At 55.7% G+C, this 16,659-nt stretch overlaps 1 protein-coding gene across 4 annotated transcripts; it reads right to left on the reverse strand.

Moving 5' to 3' along the window:
* Positions 1-15,527, reverse strand: LOC147221849 (SLIT-ROBO Rho GTPase-activating protein 3-like). 4 transcript variants are annotated; one of them, XM_086167781.1, is made up of 22 exons: positions 15,234-15,527; positions 13,062-13,257; positions 12,145-12,307; positions 11,873-11,935; positions 10,998-11,189; positions 10,793-10,921; positions 10,500-10,721; positions 10,326-10,427; positions 8,715-8,912; positions 8,547-8,631; positions 7,570-7,597; positions 5,909-5,939; positions 5,580-5,640; positions 5,163-5,240; positions 4,829-4,963; positions 4,636-4,741; positions 4,340-4,567; positions 3,658-3,731; positions 3,398-3,578; positions 2,720-2,863; positions 2,353-2,644; positions 1-1,947 (listed from the first exon to the last, which is right to left on the reverse strand). In XM_086167781.1, the coding sequence occupies exons 1-22, from the start codon at positions 15,298-15,300 to the stop codon at positions 1,486-1,488; spliced, it is 3,237 nt and encodes a 1,078-aa protein (XP_086023907.1). In that variant the 5' UTR covers positions 15,301-15,527; the 3' UTR covers positions 1-1,485. The 4 variants fall into 4 exon arrangements, with proteins under 4 accessions (XP_086023907.1, XP_086023905.1, XP_086023906.1 ...); XM_086167779.1 differs by lacking the exon at positions 5,909-5,939 and adding an exon at positions 6,565-6,667; XM_086167780.1 differs by having other exon boundaries at positions 10,500-10,724.
* Between the last annotated feature and the right edge of the window lie 1,132 nt (positions 15,528-16,659).

A 16,659-nucleotide genomic window follows, 5' to 3' on the forward strand; every position in this document is an offset into this window, starting at 1 on the left:
TTCACTGATATAGTCTTTTAATACTTGCTCGAGTCATGAGTTAGAAAATCTACAGGCTAGAGATGATAATTTACCCCGTTCCTATTATACATTGTTAATGTACAGTTATACTTTAACAGTATGTATACTTTCAGTCAAAGGTACCTAGAACATGTCGAAGACAGGCGGACTATCCCGATGAGACGGACGAGAAACGGCACCAACAGTAAACGAGATCTTTGAAAACACCCACGGCGCCTGAACTCACCATGTGCGGTCGAGACATTATGTAAGCTTCATCGATGTGCTATGTCACGGTTCTAGTACGACAGGGTCAGAATGAAAACACAAGGTCGCTCCCCGGCAGCAGGTCGCGACCCCTACCGAGCCACGCGGTGTCGACGAGGACTTGACTCACTAGTGCGCCGATCCTGTTCATCTTTTTTTGTTAAACCGAGGAAGCTACCCTAACCGATTCTACGAGTATTAGTTACAGAACTGATATGTTTCTTTTTTTTTTTTTTTACCCACAGTTAATTCTTCTGTCACCTGCACCATCGAAGTCCCACATGTTCGGCGGTACCGTGTTAAGATAAGCCCCCTCAACACAACGAGGACATGCAGGAACGACGGGAATTTATGGATGCAGGAAGAGACACAGGTTTCCATTGTGCGTTGGTGCTGGACGGGCTAAAGAGAGTGGTCAAGGGGGTTCTTGGGCTGGTTTGTGCTTTTGTTGTCACCTCGATGCAAACCCAGCAGGACTGCGGTTGGTTTGAACCAGGGCTTCATCTCGTCTTTCTTTTACTCCCTTTCAGAGAGAAAAACAGATGAAGTGCCCTCAAATTCCTGGGCTGATTTTGACAAAGTGTCTTTTATCGGCACTCGAAAGGTTCCTTTCACCCGCCATCTCTTTAAGGGACCACTGGGAGGCGCCAGAGGGGTTATATAGCCCACACAAAGCAGGGTCACGTGGAGATCTGTTCTCGGTACGTGGGGTACCTTCCTGTTCTGAGAGGTCATGGGTCAGGTTTCCGCACCTCGAGGTCTCTAGTACAGCATGTCGGGGCGTCTTGGACACCAGAACCATGTCACGGTTCTCTGGATCTGTTTGAGCTTCCACTTCAGCACTGATGAACCCCAGTTGGGTCCAGATTCACCTTTCGCTTTGCGCTGTCTCTTTGTATTCTTTAACGTCCAAATGGCAAACCTGATCAACTTCAGCCCCCCAAAGTTGATCCTGGACTTTAAGGGTCATCACTGAGAAACAGCGCCTCTTGTGGCCATGAGAGGAACTGCACTCGCAGATCACGACAGCTTGGTTGGACTGTCCAACTGAGGTGTGAGTGCGTCCGAAAGGGTGGAAGGGGCACGACGGGAAATCTGGGAAAGACCGGGCACGAGATTAGTGATAAATATTTGTCCTGCAGACCTGGCGTCTGTTTTTCTAGTGATTTTGGTCCCAGTCTCTGGGTATCTACAGTGTGGTCCAGGGACCAACTGGGGCTACATAGCTTGTTTGTCCGAGGATGACGAGGAGGTGGATGGTGACGGGGACGGCGCTTTGGGGAAGTGCCTGTCGGTGGGGGTGATGCCCGGGCTGCCCAGGCCGGAGGAACTGGAGCTGCTGGAGCGGTGCGGCCCCTGACCCTGTCCGAGCACCGGGGCGGGCCGGACAGGTCTGACGGGCGGTGGCCTGAGCGGGGCGCTGGGTCTGCGCCCCGACAGCGCCGGCTTAAAGGTGGTCATGGTCTCGGAGGAGGAGCTGCTGCCGCTTCGTCTCTGGGCGGCGTCCGGGTCCCTGATGACCATGGTGTGCAGGGGGCTGCCGGGCAGCTCCTGACCCCCGGCGGGGTGTTTCAGAGGCTCCAGGGTGTCCAGAACCACATCGGGGGCGTGTTTGGCTACATTCTGTCGCTCCAGCTCGCGCAGCTCGTGGAGCGCCGTATTCATCGTCTTCTCGATGTCCTGACAAAGATCAGCACACGGTTTTCAGTCCAATCAGGTAACATTCACTCATGAGTCTCGGGCGCGGAGGGTAGAGCCGGTCCCGGCTAACATCGCAGGGCGAATGCAAGGCCCGTAACCGAGACGGGTCGATCATCCTAGCATTCATTCTCTCATTCACACCGACGGACAACTTCAGTGAATCTGCCGACCACTTCTGGACACGGGGAAGGAAGGCAGAGAACCCGAAGAGAACCTAGGCAGGACAACATGGAGACTCCAAAGACAAAGAACTCGACCCCCTGCATTACACGATGTGAACCTTGCAGGGGAAACGCTCAGAGCCCTGAACATCGGTTCTTAAATTTGACCTGAAGCGATCGGATCCGATCCCATTCCGCCCCGGGTTCCGTTGCGGCCACTCACCTCAGCCAGCGCCTCTGCTTCCAGTGCTTTGTGGTCTCCAAGGCTTTTGTGGCGAGTCGTGCTTGGCGACGACCGCTGAGAGTGGGAGTCGGCGAAGGCCTTTCTGTCGGCTTGGCCACCGAACGTGGTGAGACGCCGCTTCTCCGGACTGTCACTGGGACCCCTGATGACGGCCATTTTGTGGGGGCTGCAGGGGCGCGGTATGACCCTGGGTGGCTGATCGGACCGGGTGGGGCTGTGGGAGTCGCCGTTCCTGTGGCGCTGAGCTGCTCCCTCTGATCGGACTCTCACTCTGTCAGAGACAAATTTCATTTGGACCACTTCCTCCCGTTCCGGAAGGTCGATCTGTCATCCGACGTTCTCCTACCTTCCCAGCGCCGCTCCGAAACGATGGTCCAGGGCGTGATCACAATGAGACTGAAAGTCATTTCTGGACGAGGCTCGGTCATCTTGGTAACCGCTGCCCACCTCGCTGTCGACCCTCTGGACGCCCTCAGGGAATGCATCATCTCTAATCCAGATAGAAGAGCACAGAGTTAGGGGAGTACTGCAGAGCATTTGCTCTGACCTGCCACCTTCAGGCACACAGGCATACAACTTTTGGAGGTGCCAAGGCGGTACTTCCAGTATGTCCTGGGTTGGGGTTTCAAGAACACCGTCCTCACTGAGCACCTAAAGTACTCTTCTTGGCACTTTTGTTTTAAAATCACTTCTTCTTCTTTTTTCGGCTTTTCCCGTCAGGTGTCGCCACGGCGAGTCCACTTTCTCCATCTCACCCAATTCTCTGGATCCTACTCTCTCACACCAACTACCTTCATATCTTCTCTCACTACATCCATAAATCTTCTCTTTGGTCTTCCTCCAGGTCTTCCTCTTGCCTGGCAGCTCCAATTCCAGCATCCGTCTCCCAATATATTCACTATAAATCACTGGTCGGTCAAAAAGGACAGGTCTAAAACTAGACATACCGATCCGGACCTGCTCAGTAGTTACTAAGGATACCTCGTTACTTTTGACTTCCCGCATGGAGCGGCATCCTACTCACACATCCTGTACCACGATATACTGATGTGGGATCAGCCCGTCCACGCCGTTGTGCCGGCCCTCCCACCAGTCCTGGGAGGCCCGCAGGTACAGCAACAGGGACGCCCCTTTCTTGAAGGAAAGCTCACGGGGACTTCGGCCCATGTAGTCGAACTTGGCTATGGCCTCGATCTGCTCCAGCTCTGAAGTGGCAAACGGCACCCGCGTCACATCTCTTCCTCCCCAACCCCGCCCGCACCGAAAAACCCCGCCGGTGCTCACCATCGTCGCTCGTGTTGGGTCCCGTGCCGTTGTCTATCTCGTCCAGGGCCCCGGGCTCGCTGTGAGGGCTCTCACTTGAACCAGGAATACAAACAGGAAAGGCATCCTTAAAACATGAATGAGTGAATGTCTGAAGATGAGGGTCGTGACCTTTGGCACTCGGACCGATAAAGACTGACGACCCAAATCTCATTGGAGTCCAATGAGGTTCTCGCTTGGATCCAGAATTTCGAGGTCAAAGACGCTCGGTGAGCTCGTGGCCGACCGGTCGTCAGGGACGACGAGGCCGGCGAGGATGACATGTATGCCTCCGGGATACAAACTGAAACCCCTCTGTTCTAGAGTGCTTTTTTTCAAATGGCCTGGTGGATGAAATCATCCAAATCCATTATTCATGTCTTTGACGCCAAAATGAAAAAAAAAAGTTTGAGTAACAAAGACCTCCAGTCCCCTCAGCAGAGGCTTCTGGACACCAAGAACCAAGCCACTGTGGGATTTTTCTTCACACAGTTGGGAGGTATCTCCGACTTTAAGATGAAGAAACCTCCGACTCATATAAAGGGCATCGGGGACGTAATAAGACAATTGGGGAGAAGAGTAAAACCCATTCGTGGGGTTTCGAGGAGCGATCCCAGACGTTGCCTTCATGAACATCTGATCAGAGCATGGTAACGGAGTTTACCAGTAGTCCTCGCCTCCCGCCATGCACTTCTCGTACACGGGACCCTCCAGCTCGTGCGTCGGGGGGAAGATGGCCTCGTGGTGAACGATGATGGTCTTGATGACCTCGTTGACGTGCGCCTGGCAGGCCACGGGGTCCTGGTCCTCCGGGATGGGCATCAAGGTGGGGCCGAAGCAAATGGCCAGGTTGTAGGGGTCCATCATGTTCTCGTCACTGTACTGGGACAGACTGGAGAAGCGACCGTGAGCGGAGGTCAGGGTCACGATCCACGTCGAGCCGGCGGCCGGGGAACTTACTGGTTGAGAAAGGCGAAGAGGTATCTCATGACGATGACCACGGGCCTCTGCAGGGCCGCCGTGATCTGCTGGAGGTGGTGAGCTCGCTCGGCCCCGGAGTCCAGCTCTGAAACCGGACGGAAAGAGCAGCAGATAGGTCACAGAGCCCCCTCCGGCTTCAGGTCTGCTGACGGTTCACCGACAGGGAGCTCACTGGTGGTGAAGATGAGGTCCAGGAAACGCTCTTTCGGGAACAGCGGATTTTCCAGCCCCCTGAAGTAGAGCTTGAGAACCCCCGCCACCGAGTTGATGTCGTGATCCGTCTGATCGTCCACCAGTGGATCTTCTCCTAGAGCGCCACCAATTCAAAGAACCTCAGAATCATCCGGCTTGGACTCCTGCAGGCCACCTCTTGTTTTATTCATGCCAATGGTTGAAACCTCCATCGAACGACAAGCCGCATCGAAAAACCCCTCACTCTCCACCTGCACTTAAGACGCCGTTGCGGGTTCCGGGGGAAACAAAACCATTTGGCGGTTCAGACTCACCTCTTTCAAATGCATTTTTAATGTCGTTGACTTCGACCTGCGACCCCGGAACTCGGAAAATGCCCTGCTGCTGCAGGCCTGTGGACGGGAAACGGATGTGAAAACAGAGATCGGGAACAAGTTGAGAGTTCTGCATGTTTTCAGAATCTGGGCCTGGATCAACTGCTCGATCGGCTGCCGGTCATCTTTCAAAGGAGCGGTCCGAGCGCCTGGTGCAGGAGTACACCCTGAAGACCCAAAGAGGCCGAAGGGGCGGCAGGGTAAAGCCGCAGCCTCCCTGCACTAGGCGGTGCTGTCAGGACACTGAACAAATGCCCGGGAACATACTTTTGATACCGGACCGCCTCCTGTTGAGCACTTGGGAGCAGCTCGGCTTGTCGCCCGATGTGACGTAGAAGGTCGTGGAGGCGAACCTACCGTACAGGTTGATGTAGCGGATGCAGCTCTCCACCACCACCGGTATGGGCTGGCCCGAGTCCTGCCGGTCAGATCGAAACGGGGATTATCGGAGGCCGGCGAAGAACACAAGCGGTCGTGTGACCGACAGTTTTAACACGACAGGCGATCGCAATCGTGTTTCTGATATTAGATTTACGGCGTGACACCAAACGGCAGAACCTGGTGTTAGTGGTGGCACCGCCGGGGTTACAACATTTTCAAACATCAGGAGTTATCAGGGCGGCAGCACAGAGCTGGCGGTTAGCAAACCCAAGACGAAGCCCACCCAGCCATCAGACAAAGAGTACCTGCGTCCTGGCACGGACATTCCTTCTTCCCCTGGGCGGAGAGCGGTACGGAGACAGAGGAGGAGAGGCGACAACAACCACAACAGGTTAGTGAGAAAGACAAGAGACAGAGGAGGCCTGGCCTGAGAAAAAAGCATCAGCATCAGCGCCACCGAAAGGGTGAGGTACGGGGGGGAAGGGTGGAAGGGGTAAAGGGCATCTAAGACTGCTTCCACTCGGAGGGGAGACTCCGCTCAGTTTTAGGCCCGCCCGAATTTAGTCTACCTCGTAAGGTATGTCCGAATGAATGTCTGGGTGGGGGCAGAGGAAAACGAGGGGTTGGCTACATCGGACGACCAGCGGCTCCCTGAAAACGGCCGGAGGCTGAAGGTCGAAAGCTGCTCGCATTGCCGGTCGCCTTTGCGTTCAGGGTACTTCGTCCCCCGTGCTCCTGTCTTCTTGGTTTTGGAGGATCGCGTTCATTACGAGCCGAATTCATTAGACAGGGGGCAAAATCTGGACCCCGCGAAGGAACCGAACCGGGTCCAAATTCGCCAGAACCAGCCAACACGGGTGTCGAAGAGCGGTCAGAGACAGGAAACCCCCCTCCATCCCCTCCCACCCCCAGGACTGCCGGCGGGGAGCCAGTTAGACAAACACCACATATGCGCCAATACCTGGATGAAGGCCTCCATATTGCCGTTAAACAGCTTATGGTTAAAAACGGAGCGAGGTCTAGACTTCCGCATTCTCTGGGGTTTGGGGGGAAGTGTGGGGGGCCTGGGGAGAGTGTGGGGGCGTACAGTTGGTACATGGTGATTATCAATAATGCAGTTGACATTTGTTCCGAAGTATTAGGACATCGCCGCGGGTGCGGGACTCAGCGACTTCGGGTGGAGTGCTAGCAAGGCGCAGGGAGTACTGCGGTACGTGAGTAGCGGGCGAGTGTCAACATCCAGCTGGATACAAGGCAGCAGGCTACGCTGCCTTCACCGCATTTGGTAGAGGCCGAAAAAACACGTAGGGACTAACAGCTATCTTTTAGCTTAATCTGATGCAAAGCGTCTCCTCCTCGGGGGTTCGCTTTCTTTTGGCTCTGACAAATAAAATGAAAATAGAAGGGAGGAGAAAACGGGGCCGCTTCCATCAAGTCGGCAGCGGAGCGGAAACTTGTAATAGTTGTGTAATTAACCAGCGCCAATGAGTGTCACCTGAATCGGGGCCAAATTCCCTTGTTCTGGACCCGCTCCGGTAATCAGAAACATCTGTCACGCGTTTACATTTTCTGGGAAAAGTCTTGTTTTGTACCGGAGAGGCAGAGTCCTTCTCTCCGTAGCAGAAAACCATGAGTTTTAGATTTGACCGTCGGAGGCCAAACCCGAGTCATGAGTACCACGATTGAATAAGATGTCGTTTAATAACGACCGCCAGGACTCGTGACTGCGTTTGTTCACGGGGTGCCGCCTGAACCGTCGGGTACAATGGCGGCCCGTCTCGCTGGCATGTAATATCTTACCATACTTTTACAGATTAGTGCCCGGAGGCGCCCCCGTGACCTGCAGGGGCGGAATAACTTCTATTCCCGAACACTGATCTCATTACTGGCATGTCCAGGGACACGAAGGGAAGGGTCTTACGCACCGGGGCCTACTAAAGTCAGCCTCTTGTCACTGTCCTCTTACCTTGCGGTTCCATATTCAGCCCTCTCCCCTGAAAAAAAAAAGAGAAACGGGCTGAATTAGGAGCGGCTGGATTTACGCTCCACCGCCGGCGGTGTCGGCGCGCCGGCCAGATGGAGGCCGAAAGGGGCCGCGAGGAGAAAACGGGCATCCATTCAGAGAGGCTGAATGGGGCGAGCAACATGGCTGCGCTTCGCCTCGCTGCCAAGTGGCGGTCATTCAGCAGTCGCCGTGGCAACAGTACAAGAGCACAACCCCCCCCCCCGTCCCCGTCCCCGTCCCCCCCGAAGGGGGCAGGCAGAGTGGAAATGCATCCAGGGGCAACAAGAGCCGGGCGGGGGGGCGCCGGTCTGTGGTGGTTACATAAGAGCTCACATTATGGGCCACATCGGGCTGTACACTAACAACTGAGCCCCCCTTTGATCAGTCAGTCAGAAGGGATTGTTCAGGCGTCCTGTCATGTGTGAAGCAGCTTCCTGTTCCTTCCCTCGGTCACGAGCACGTGATTCCTGCACGCAGCAGCAGAGGCTGCGATCCCAACAACAACAACAACATCTTCAGGATTTCTGCACTGACTCAGGAAGGCTTCTCGCATAAATCTAACAGGGGTCAGAAGACGGTGATGGTGAAGTACATGAAGTACCGCCGGTGTACTTGAGCAGAACCTCCCTTACGTCAGATGGTCCACGTGGTTGTATCTCAGCGGGACAAAGTATTGACCAGGTGACTACAAACCACAACAAATAATCGGCGGCGATGGATCGCACATTAGACGATGAGCCACCTTCAGGTCTGGACTCCTAGAGGAGCCAGATTTGTTTGTTGTGGCACAAACTCCTGCTCTTGGGTCACATCGTCCCACCCTCCCATTCCCATCGAGGGACGACTTCACTCTTCGACGAACTCTATATCCGTCGATCGTTGGTCGAAACAAACACCGCGGCTTCGAAACTCCAACGGTTCTACTGAAAGGTTCTCACCCTCTCCGAGCGTCTGCTTCAGAAGGTCGTGTTTGGCCTGAAGTTTGACGATCAGGTTGCTGCCATTCAAGTACTCCTTGTACTTCTGCGGACAAGAGGAGCGACAGTTGTAGAGCCAGTTGTCCGACCCAAGAGCCTCCCACCCCGACGGTCCGGCCGGCGGCTCACGGTGAAGTAGAAGCCCTCCGTCTCCTGCTGATTGGACCTTCTCTTTGAGATGCTGGCCTTGCTCATGTAGGAGTCAGAAGAGGCGGATTTGACGGACTCCGTGGACTGGCTGTGCTGAAAGGCGTCCGAAACGTCAAAGTCCTCCACCGTCAGCATGTCCTGGAGGGTCTGCATGGTGGCGTCCAGAGTCTTCCTCACCTGGCACGTAAACCATATGAAGCAGGGGTGAGGAGTCAAGATGGACAAGCCACTCCTCATTTGAGTGAAGGGACTGGAAGCCTCTGAGGACCAAGGACAACCACAACGGACGGCAGCTACCAGAATGCCGTCGACATGTCCTCCTGAACTAGAGGAATTTTACTTCTGTACTTCTAAAGGGTGCATTTACAGCGGGGGCAGTACCGTTGAAAGGAGGTTAATTGGAACCCAGAACCCCGAGGCGTCCGTGACTACATGAATACACAACAAGTGAATGATTTTCCATTTTACCGTGTCCTACTCCGACATCCTCCTTTGAGCAGCACCTCGATGACAAGCGCCTTAATATATGAATACATAATTCATACTCTCCCTGCTGTCATTGGGCGGGAGGCAGGGTTCATCCTTGACCCGTCACCGGTCGACCGCAGGGCCACATTTCCAAACTACAAGCTACTTTTTTCCAAACACTCTGAACGGCGCGGCTCAAACAAGCATGCTGCTAATTTATGGATCGTGCTAACGCGCCTGAACACATCGGACCGATGAAACGAGCCCGAAATTCCGAGGCCGTTCGATTCAAGACTTCGACTTGAGCGGTTTTAGCCGTCAGCTGGAGGAGGACAATCGACTTTTCCTTATTTATTATTCACCTGTTTCCTCGACCGTGTTCCGGCCGCTGTTCGGAAAAAAGCGTTTCCAAGACGTATTTGTAAATGCTACCGGTGTGGATGGATTAAAATGCTTGTGTGTAAATATCTCATGTTACAACTGCGGCTTCTGGACAAGTGCGGCCTTTCCATGGATTTATTTAGTTATTTGTAGCCGCTGCGGCTTGTATTCAGGTGCGCCTAATAGTCCAGAAAAAACAATAGTTGAATACGCTTTTAGATAGCAATTCTGCTTCTGATCCACACGTCCACATTCACCTTCTCATTCACACATCCAGATATTTTGGGGGTTCCCATGAACTTCCTGCATGTTTTTGGACCTCGCAGGACTCCGAGGAGGCGCGAACGGACAACAAGCTACGATTCCGATCCATCGGCTCTCGGGAGTGTCCGTCTCAACCTTTATAAATAAATGAATGACTATTATTAGTATTTTAACGCGGCTGCAGAGCCATTACGTTTTTCCCATATGTACATTTGAAGCAGCCGCTTGAAAAGGCCTTCCTGTTGTTTTGGTAGTCGGGAGCTGAAATGGCGAGGCTGAGAGTAAGCGGACCTCCTGCTGCTCGCAGGAGACAGTCGCGGCTTATCTTCACCGAGGCGGCTTCAGACGCTTCTGTATTTTTAGGACGTCTCAAAGATCGGATAGGAGCTGTTCGTTATTTCCTCGCTCCCGTCGCCCGGATCGTCCGATAAGGCGGTTCATTTCCTGCCGCGGTTTTTCATCTCGGGCAGAGCTCACCTCCTCGTTCTCGATCTTCAGCGTGGCCAGTCGGGACTGCAGCTGGTGGTGGCGCATCAGAAGCTCGGTCTGGACGGGCTGCTGGGCGCTCACCTGGCACACCTGGAGGAGCTCAAACGAACGGGATGAGGTCGGGGGTCGAGGAAAGCGAACCTCGCTTCTCCGGCGGCTCACCTCGTCGCCCATGTGAGGCTGGTAGTCGAAGCGCGCCGGCGGACAGAAGATCTGGCAGTGAGTGTCCATGAACTTCATCTTATCCCCTCTGATGTCCATGGCGTCCACCGCTCCTTCCAGCAGATCCAAACCCTCGTGCCGGGAGGTCTCCAGGCTGTACTCCGCCGACAGGTAGGTCCTCATGGTGCGCGCTAAGCTAGCGTGGTAGCCCAGGTCGCAGCACTGCTGGAAGAGTTTAGAGATCTTGAAGGTCCAGGTGCTCCGCGGGGTTCCGACGTCGGGCGTTTACTCACGTCGATCATGTCCGAAACGTCGTGGATGTAGTACTTGGCCACCAGGGCGTTGGTGGCCGCCAGGTTGAGAAGGTAGTCGTTCCGCGCCTTGGTGCACTTGAGTTTATTTTCGGAGTACTTGGCCTGTCTCTGCGGAGGAACCGGAGGAACGCAGATACGACGGGTCAGCGCCGGCCGAGGCTTCCAGAGCGACGCAAACACAAACCTTCTCCTTCATCTTCTCCATCTTCTTGACGGAGCTCCTGCGCTGCGGACGCTCGTCGTGGCCGTAGCGCAGCAGGCCGGCGCCGACGTCCACCGCCTTGCCGATGTGCTTCTCCTCCTGCTTCTCCGCCTCCTTCAGCTTGCTCTCGGCGCTCAGGCTCTCGGTGTGGTACATGTGGTAGGTCTTCATCACCTGGTGGAGAAGGTGACGGCATCAGCCCGGGTCGTCTGACCTCCTGCTTCTTACAGGTGCCTCAAAAAAAACAAACGGAACCAGGATCTCGGGTCTGGACTATCAGAGAAGAAGGAGGATCTGGAAGATCAGCCTTCACGCTTTTGCGCTACGGCGGTTTGATTGAAGGCGCCGCTGAACATCAGCTGGCTGAGGCTCCTCCTCCAGGGTTTGGATCCGAACCTGCTCTCCAGGACCCACTGATGGGCCTGTCGGGTCCTGAAGGTCCCGGACGAGTCCGGACCTTCGGCCCCGACGGGAAGAAACCGTTCACAGCACCTCCACTAGAAACCTGCATCTACAGCAGAGCCGGACCTTCTCCCTTCACCTTCTGATATGGTCTCCTAGCAACCTGGACTCGCGACGGACGCGTATCGTACAAGGAGGAGCAGGGAGGAAGGCGGCCTCCAAGAAATCCAGGCAGATCCGGAAGAAACGTGCCTCCAAATGCAGAACGGGGTGAAGGACACCAGAGTACGGAGAGGCAGAACAGAATGAAGAACCGAGAACAGAAGGTGGAGAACCCGACGCTGACAAAGATGTGGCGAGAAGAACAGGCGGACCTGCTCGAGGTACCGAAGGTCACCGACCGCAAAAGCTGGATCGGATCTGAGCGAGCAGAGAAGAACCGGCGGTGGACTTACCGTGTACAGCTCGTTGGTGACCTTCACCAACTCCTCGTGCATCTGGACACCGATGTCTTTACTCTGCAGGGGGTGGAGAAGAACCCGGGTCAGAACTTCCACACCAGCAGAGATAGAACCAGAAGATGTTCTACGGATATGTGGGACGGGGGCAGGAGGTGATCTGAGAGCCTCAAGAACAAGACTGGAGAACATGGACATCCAAGGGAGGCCTGAAGAACGCGGTTTCCTGCGGACGGAGGTCAAGATCCAGCCTCCATTCCATCTCTGACCTTTTTGAAAAGCCTGATGACGTCCTCGCCCACGTGAGCCAGGCGCACAATCACGTTGTTGTTGTAGATGTCGCTGAGGGTGGCGTGGTCACGGCTCTCCCGACGCGTCTGGTCCAGCACCAAGTACCAGCAGTTCACCGTGGAGAGCAGGTTCTGGTCCTTCCTGGAAGCCCGGAGAGAACACGTCATGAACGGACACACACAGGACCATCTCAGCGGAACGCTCCAAAGGAGGTTTGGAGATCTCCGATATCTTGGTTCCCGATTGGACCGTCGAGGACCAGTCACTTCCTGATGGATCGGACAAACATGGGAGCTTCTCCTGGAGGCGGCGTGAAGAACGCCCAGAAGGTCGGTGGAGGCAGATAGCGTGACGGCCATTACACTTGACGGGCGGGAATCTGGGACGCCGGCAGGGAAGTCATGCAACATGAATATCTTCAGGGCGGCGGCGGGGGGTTGGGGAGGTCCTCCCTCCTCTGGGGACGCTCCAGTTGTCTACGTCCCAAGGTGGCGGTGATGGTCGGGGAGGTTCTCCTTCCAGGGAGCGAAGGTGGAACATCTCCAACAACAAGCCCAGGTGGTGTCCAGGGGGGTTTATTAGCAAGGTTCACCATCACAGAGCGGAAACCAAATGTAGAAAAGACGGGGCGGGCATGAAGGGGGGGGGGGGTGACCTAGTTGGGAAACACACACACACACACACACACACACACACACACACACACACACACACACACACACACACAGCAGCCCGGGGGCCGCGAGCCTCCTCGGCCCTGGATTCATTTCAGGTCATTTCCTTTTGCATTCGTACCCCCCCGTCTCACACACACACACACACACACACACACACACACACACACACACACACACACGCTGATCGGCGTCCAATGGGCTTCCACCGCCCGACTCACTTGAAGTGCTGGTGCTCTTTGGAGGCCCGGATCTTGGCGGAGTAGCGCTCGGCCAGCTTGTCCAGGCTCCTGGAGAACTCCAGCTGGAGCTCCGCCTTCCTCCTGAAGAACTCCTGCAGGTCCTGCAGAAGCTGCAGCCGCGACTCCGACTGCTGCTCCAAACATCTGAACTGCTCCACCAGCTGATTACGGATCTCTGAGGAGGTTGGAGACCATCGAGGGTGGAGGAGGAGATCAGCCGGAGCGCCAAAAAAAGACAATAAAAGAAGCTTCGGTAGATGGATGGAAGTGGACGTCACAGTGCATTTGTCTGCTCTGCATGTGTGTGTGTGTGTGTGTGTGTGTGTGTGTGTGTGTGTGTGTGTTGGTGGTGGTGGGGGGTCAGAACACGTGCGCATGATGTGCACGCCGGGTTATTGCAGCAGACGGCACGGAAAAAATGTAAAATGGGTCACGCTGCGAGGAGGCATTGTGCTGAGGGAGAAGTTCCAGACATTCTTCTGCTGGATGTCTGTGGTTTCTTCTCCTCCGACGGCCTGGAAAGCGTGAAGGTCCTCCAGCGAGGAGGACCTTCACGCTTTCACCACACACACAGGACCATCTCAGTGGAACGCTCCAAAGGGGGTTTGGAGATCTCAGATATCTTGGTTCCCGTCCGAGATATCCTCCTGGTCCAAGAAGGTCCTCCTGGCTGGAGGAGCTTCACCGCCGCCGCTCAGAGTTATCGATTCTGATCCGATCGATTTCTGCGAGGAGCCGATCGATCGATCGAATCTCTCCGAGGACGTTCGATCGCGTTCATCTCCCGGCTTTAATATCATCCATCGATTTTTAATCGCGTTCGTCAAATAACGCCGATCTATCTGGTGGATCGAAGGGGGCGGAGTCTGGATCAAGGGGCGGAGTCTGGACCAGGGGGCGGAGCCTCTCCGGGAGCGGCGTGGAACTGGCTCCGCCTCCTCCGAGGTGAAGACCCGAACCGGTCGGACGCTTCGTGGCTTCGACATCAAACGCTCGCATTTGCATCTGCTTTCCTGCCGGGGCTATTTTTAGCCCCCGACCCAAACGATGAATGATTCAAGCTCCTGCGCCAGAAGAAGACGGAGATGATCGGGAGGATGGAGGACATCAGGAGGCGGGAGAAGACGCTCACGTTTTCCTGAAGACCTCCGAAAGCCTCTCGCTGCGAGCGCGGTGGTGCCAGGATCTGGTGAAAGAGCCGGAGCCAGGAGATGAAGATCCTGAGCTACATGTTAATGCTTAGTGGACCTCCATGCTGGATCTTCTCACAGCAGGCTGAGGTGACGCTCCAGACCCGCCGTCGGCCAATCAGAGGCCACGGACGCCGAGTCAGAGCCAATCGAACGTCAAGGTGTCGCCTTCAAAACCTCTTCAAAATGGACGAGACGGACGGAGGTGGGCCAGGATCTTCTCTCCTGGTCCTCCTTCCCCGAACCTCCTCCTGCTTTTGAAAACCAGGTTCCTGCTGGTCCTGCAGGCTGGAGGTCCCTCCCGGTCCAAGAACCAAACCGCCCGACGCCTTCCCGCGGTCCAGGATCCAAACGATCGATCGGCGATCGATCGCCAACCCAAACAGGAAGTGGGAGCGGCGGAGAGAAGGTCAGAGGTCAACTCCTCAGGAACCCAAACATCCAACATCTGACTGGGAACGGAGAAGCTTCTGCAGCTTCTGCAGGTTCTCCAGGGTGGTGGTTCTGCAGGGTTCTGGTTGTGCAAGGTGGCGGCTCTGAGGTTCTGGTCCTGGTCTTGCGAGGTCCTCCTGGTCCCAGCTGGTCCTGCAGACAGGAGAACCCTCTCCTGCTGGATAATTGATGCAGACGCGCTGCATTATTGATGGCCTCCACCGCCGCCGTGACCTTCTCGGGTCTGCTGGAGTCACGCCGCTGCGTGGACGAGCATCAGGACTCCTCCCACGCAGAGACACCGGGCGGGTCGTGGGACCCACCGGGGTGCTCTGCGTGCGGAGGCGCGTGCACCGGAACCGGAGGTTCGATGACGCTGCATTTCTCTCACACACACACACACACACATATATGTACACACCCGCCCCGCACAACCCCGCACAAAGAGCGCGCTCGAGGAGGCAAAGTGAGGCGGTAAAGTTACGCAATAGCGGGGAAGGGGAGGGGGCGCACGCGCACGCGCACGCACCTTTGACTTGGGTCTCGTAGTCGGCGATGATCTCTTTGTCCTTCTTCGCGCGGGCCTGGGACGACATGGCGAACCCTGGGCGGGAACCGGCGCTCCGGGCGGGCGGGCGGGAACCGGCGGCGGCGGCTCCGCGGCTCCGCGGCGCGTCCGAGCGGCGGGCGCGGGCGCGGGCGTGGGCGTGGACGCGGACGCGGACGCGGACACGGGCGCGGCGGCCTCCTCTGCATCGGCGGAGAACCGGACGGAACCCGCTCACGTTCGGTCTGCGGAGCTCCGAGCTGCCGGGGAAACAAACAACACTCGTCCTTCTGCAGGAGCTCCCTCCCTCTTTCCTCCTCCTTCCCTCCCTCTTTCCCTCCCTCTTTCCTCCCTCCTTCCCTCCCTCTTCCCTCCCTCTCGCTCTCTATCCCCTCCCTCTGTCTTCTCCCCCTCCCTCCCTTCCTCTGGTCCAGTGTTGCTCCTGCAGAAAAAGCCTGAATGAATGCTAAAGTCAGTGTGAGCCCCCCCCCCTCCCATCAGGTGTGCACGGATGACGGTGCGCGTGTCCGTGAGGTCGCTCTCTTTCCGTTCCCCTAAAGAGAAGAGTGAGTCGACGGGAAGGGAATGAGTACTGGTTGTACTAGTCCTGGTCAACAAGGGTGCGGTTTGGATACTTTCAGAGGTTCAGCCAAGGTGACCCCACCCCCCCCCAAAAAAAGACAATAACTATAATATAATAAAAACAATAATCAATATCAAGTCATGGTGATCGTCGTCCATAGGGCGGAAGATGGCTCCTTCGCCTCGGCCGCCTAACTATTAGGTTCACATGATTACACAAGTTGAGACATGAAAGAGTGCAGTTCCATCACTCGAGTTCCTGAATTTGTTCAACAGTTCATACGTCGTCCTGCCTCTTGGCGAGAAGCTGGAATCAGATCCGCGAGTGAACGTCAGAGGGGTTTGTGAGCCGGGGAAAACGCAAAGACAAAAGAAATCCTTCCACGACGTATCGGCAGAGGCGGCGGGTTTAATGTGCACCTGAGGCACAAAGCCCCTTCTGTTTGCGGGACTCTTCCCGTGGGCCAAGAGTTACATGGTGGCGGGGTTGTCCACTAGCAGCACAATGCCTCCTGGGACAAGGTCTCTATTCACCCCTGACCATCTCTTGCAGCGGAGGCGTGTCGTCTTTGACCCGCCTCTTCAGGAACAGGCCAGACATGTCCTGGACCGGTTTCTATCGCCTGCGAGCATACAAGGCAGCTCCGTCAAAAACTCTGGCCTTCTTTATCCATGGCTGCTGTAGAATGAAGCACTTTATGGACTGGTCAAATCAGCCTTTCTCAGGACCTTCCAAGGTGTGCGAGAGCAGGGGGGTTCAAGGTCCACTTTATCCCTTTCTGAAGAAGTACATTTCCAACCCACTGCTCATTGGCTGTTCTCAGTT

Source organism: Fistularia commersonii, chromosome 21 (genome assembly GCF_037954325.1).
Source record: "Fistularia commersonii isolate RoL2024-O1a breed Wild chromosome 21, RoL_Fcom_v1.0, whole genome shotgun sequence".
NCBI lineage: Eukaryota > Metazoa > Chordata > Actinopteri > Syngnathiformes > Fistulariidae > Fistularia > Fistularia commersonii.

Excerpts from the sequence above, each read along its gene's own strand:
- LOC147221849 (XM_086167778.1), bottom strand. The coding sequence starts at position 15,300 with ATGTCGTCCCAGGCCCGCGCGAAGAAGGACAAAGAGATCATCGCCGAC. Across the intron at positions 7,598-8,546 it reads GAAGCAGACGCTCGGAGAGG|GGGAGAGGGCTGAATATGGA; the intron begins GTGAGAACCTTT and ends TTTTTTTTTCAG. Across the intron at positions 4,568-4,635 it reads CTCTTCGCCTTTCTCAACCA|TCTGTCCCAGTACAGTGACG; the intron begins GTAAGTTCCCCG and ends TCGCTTCTCCAG.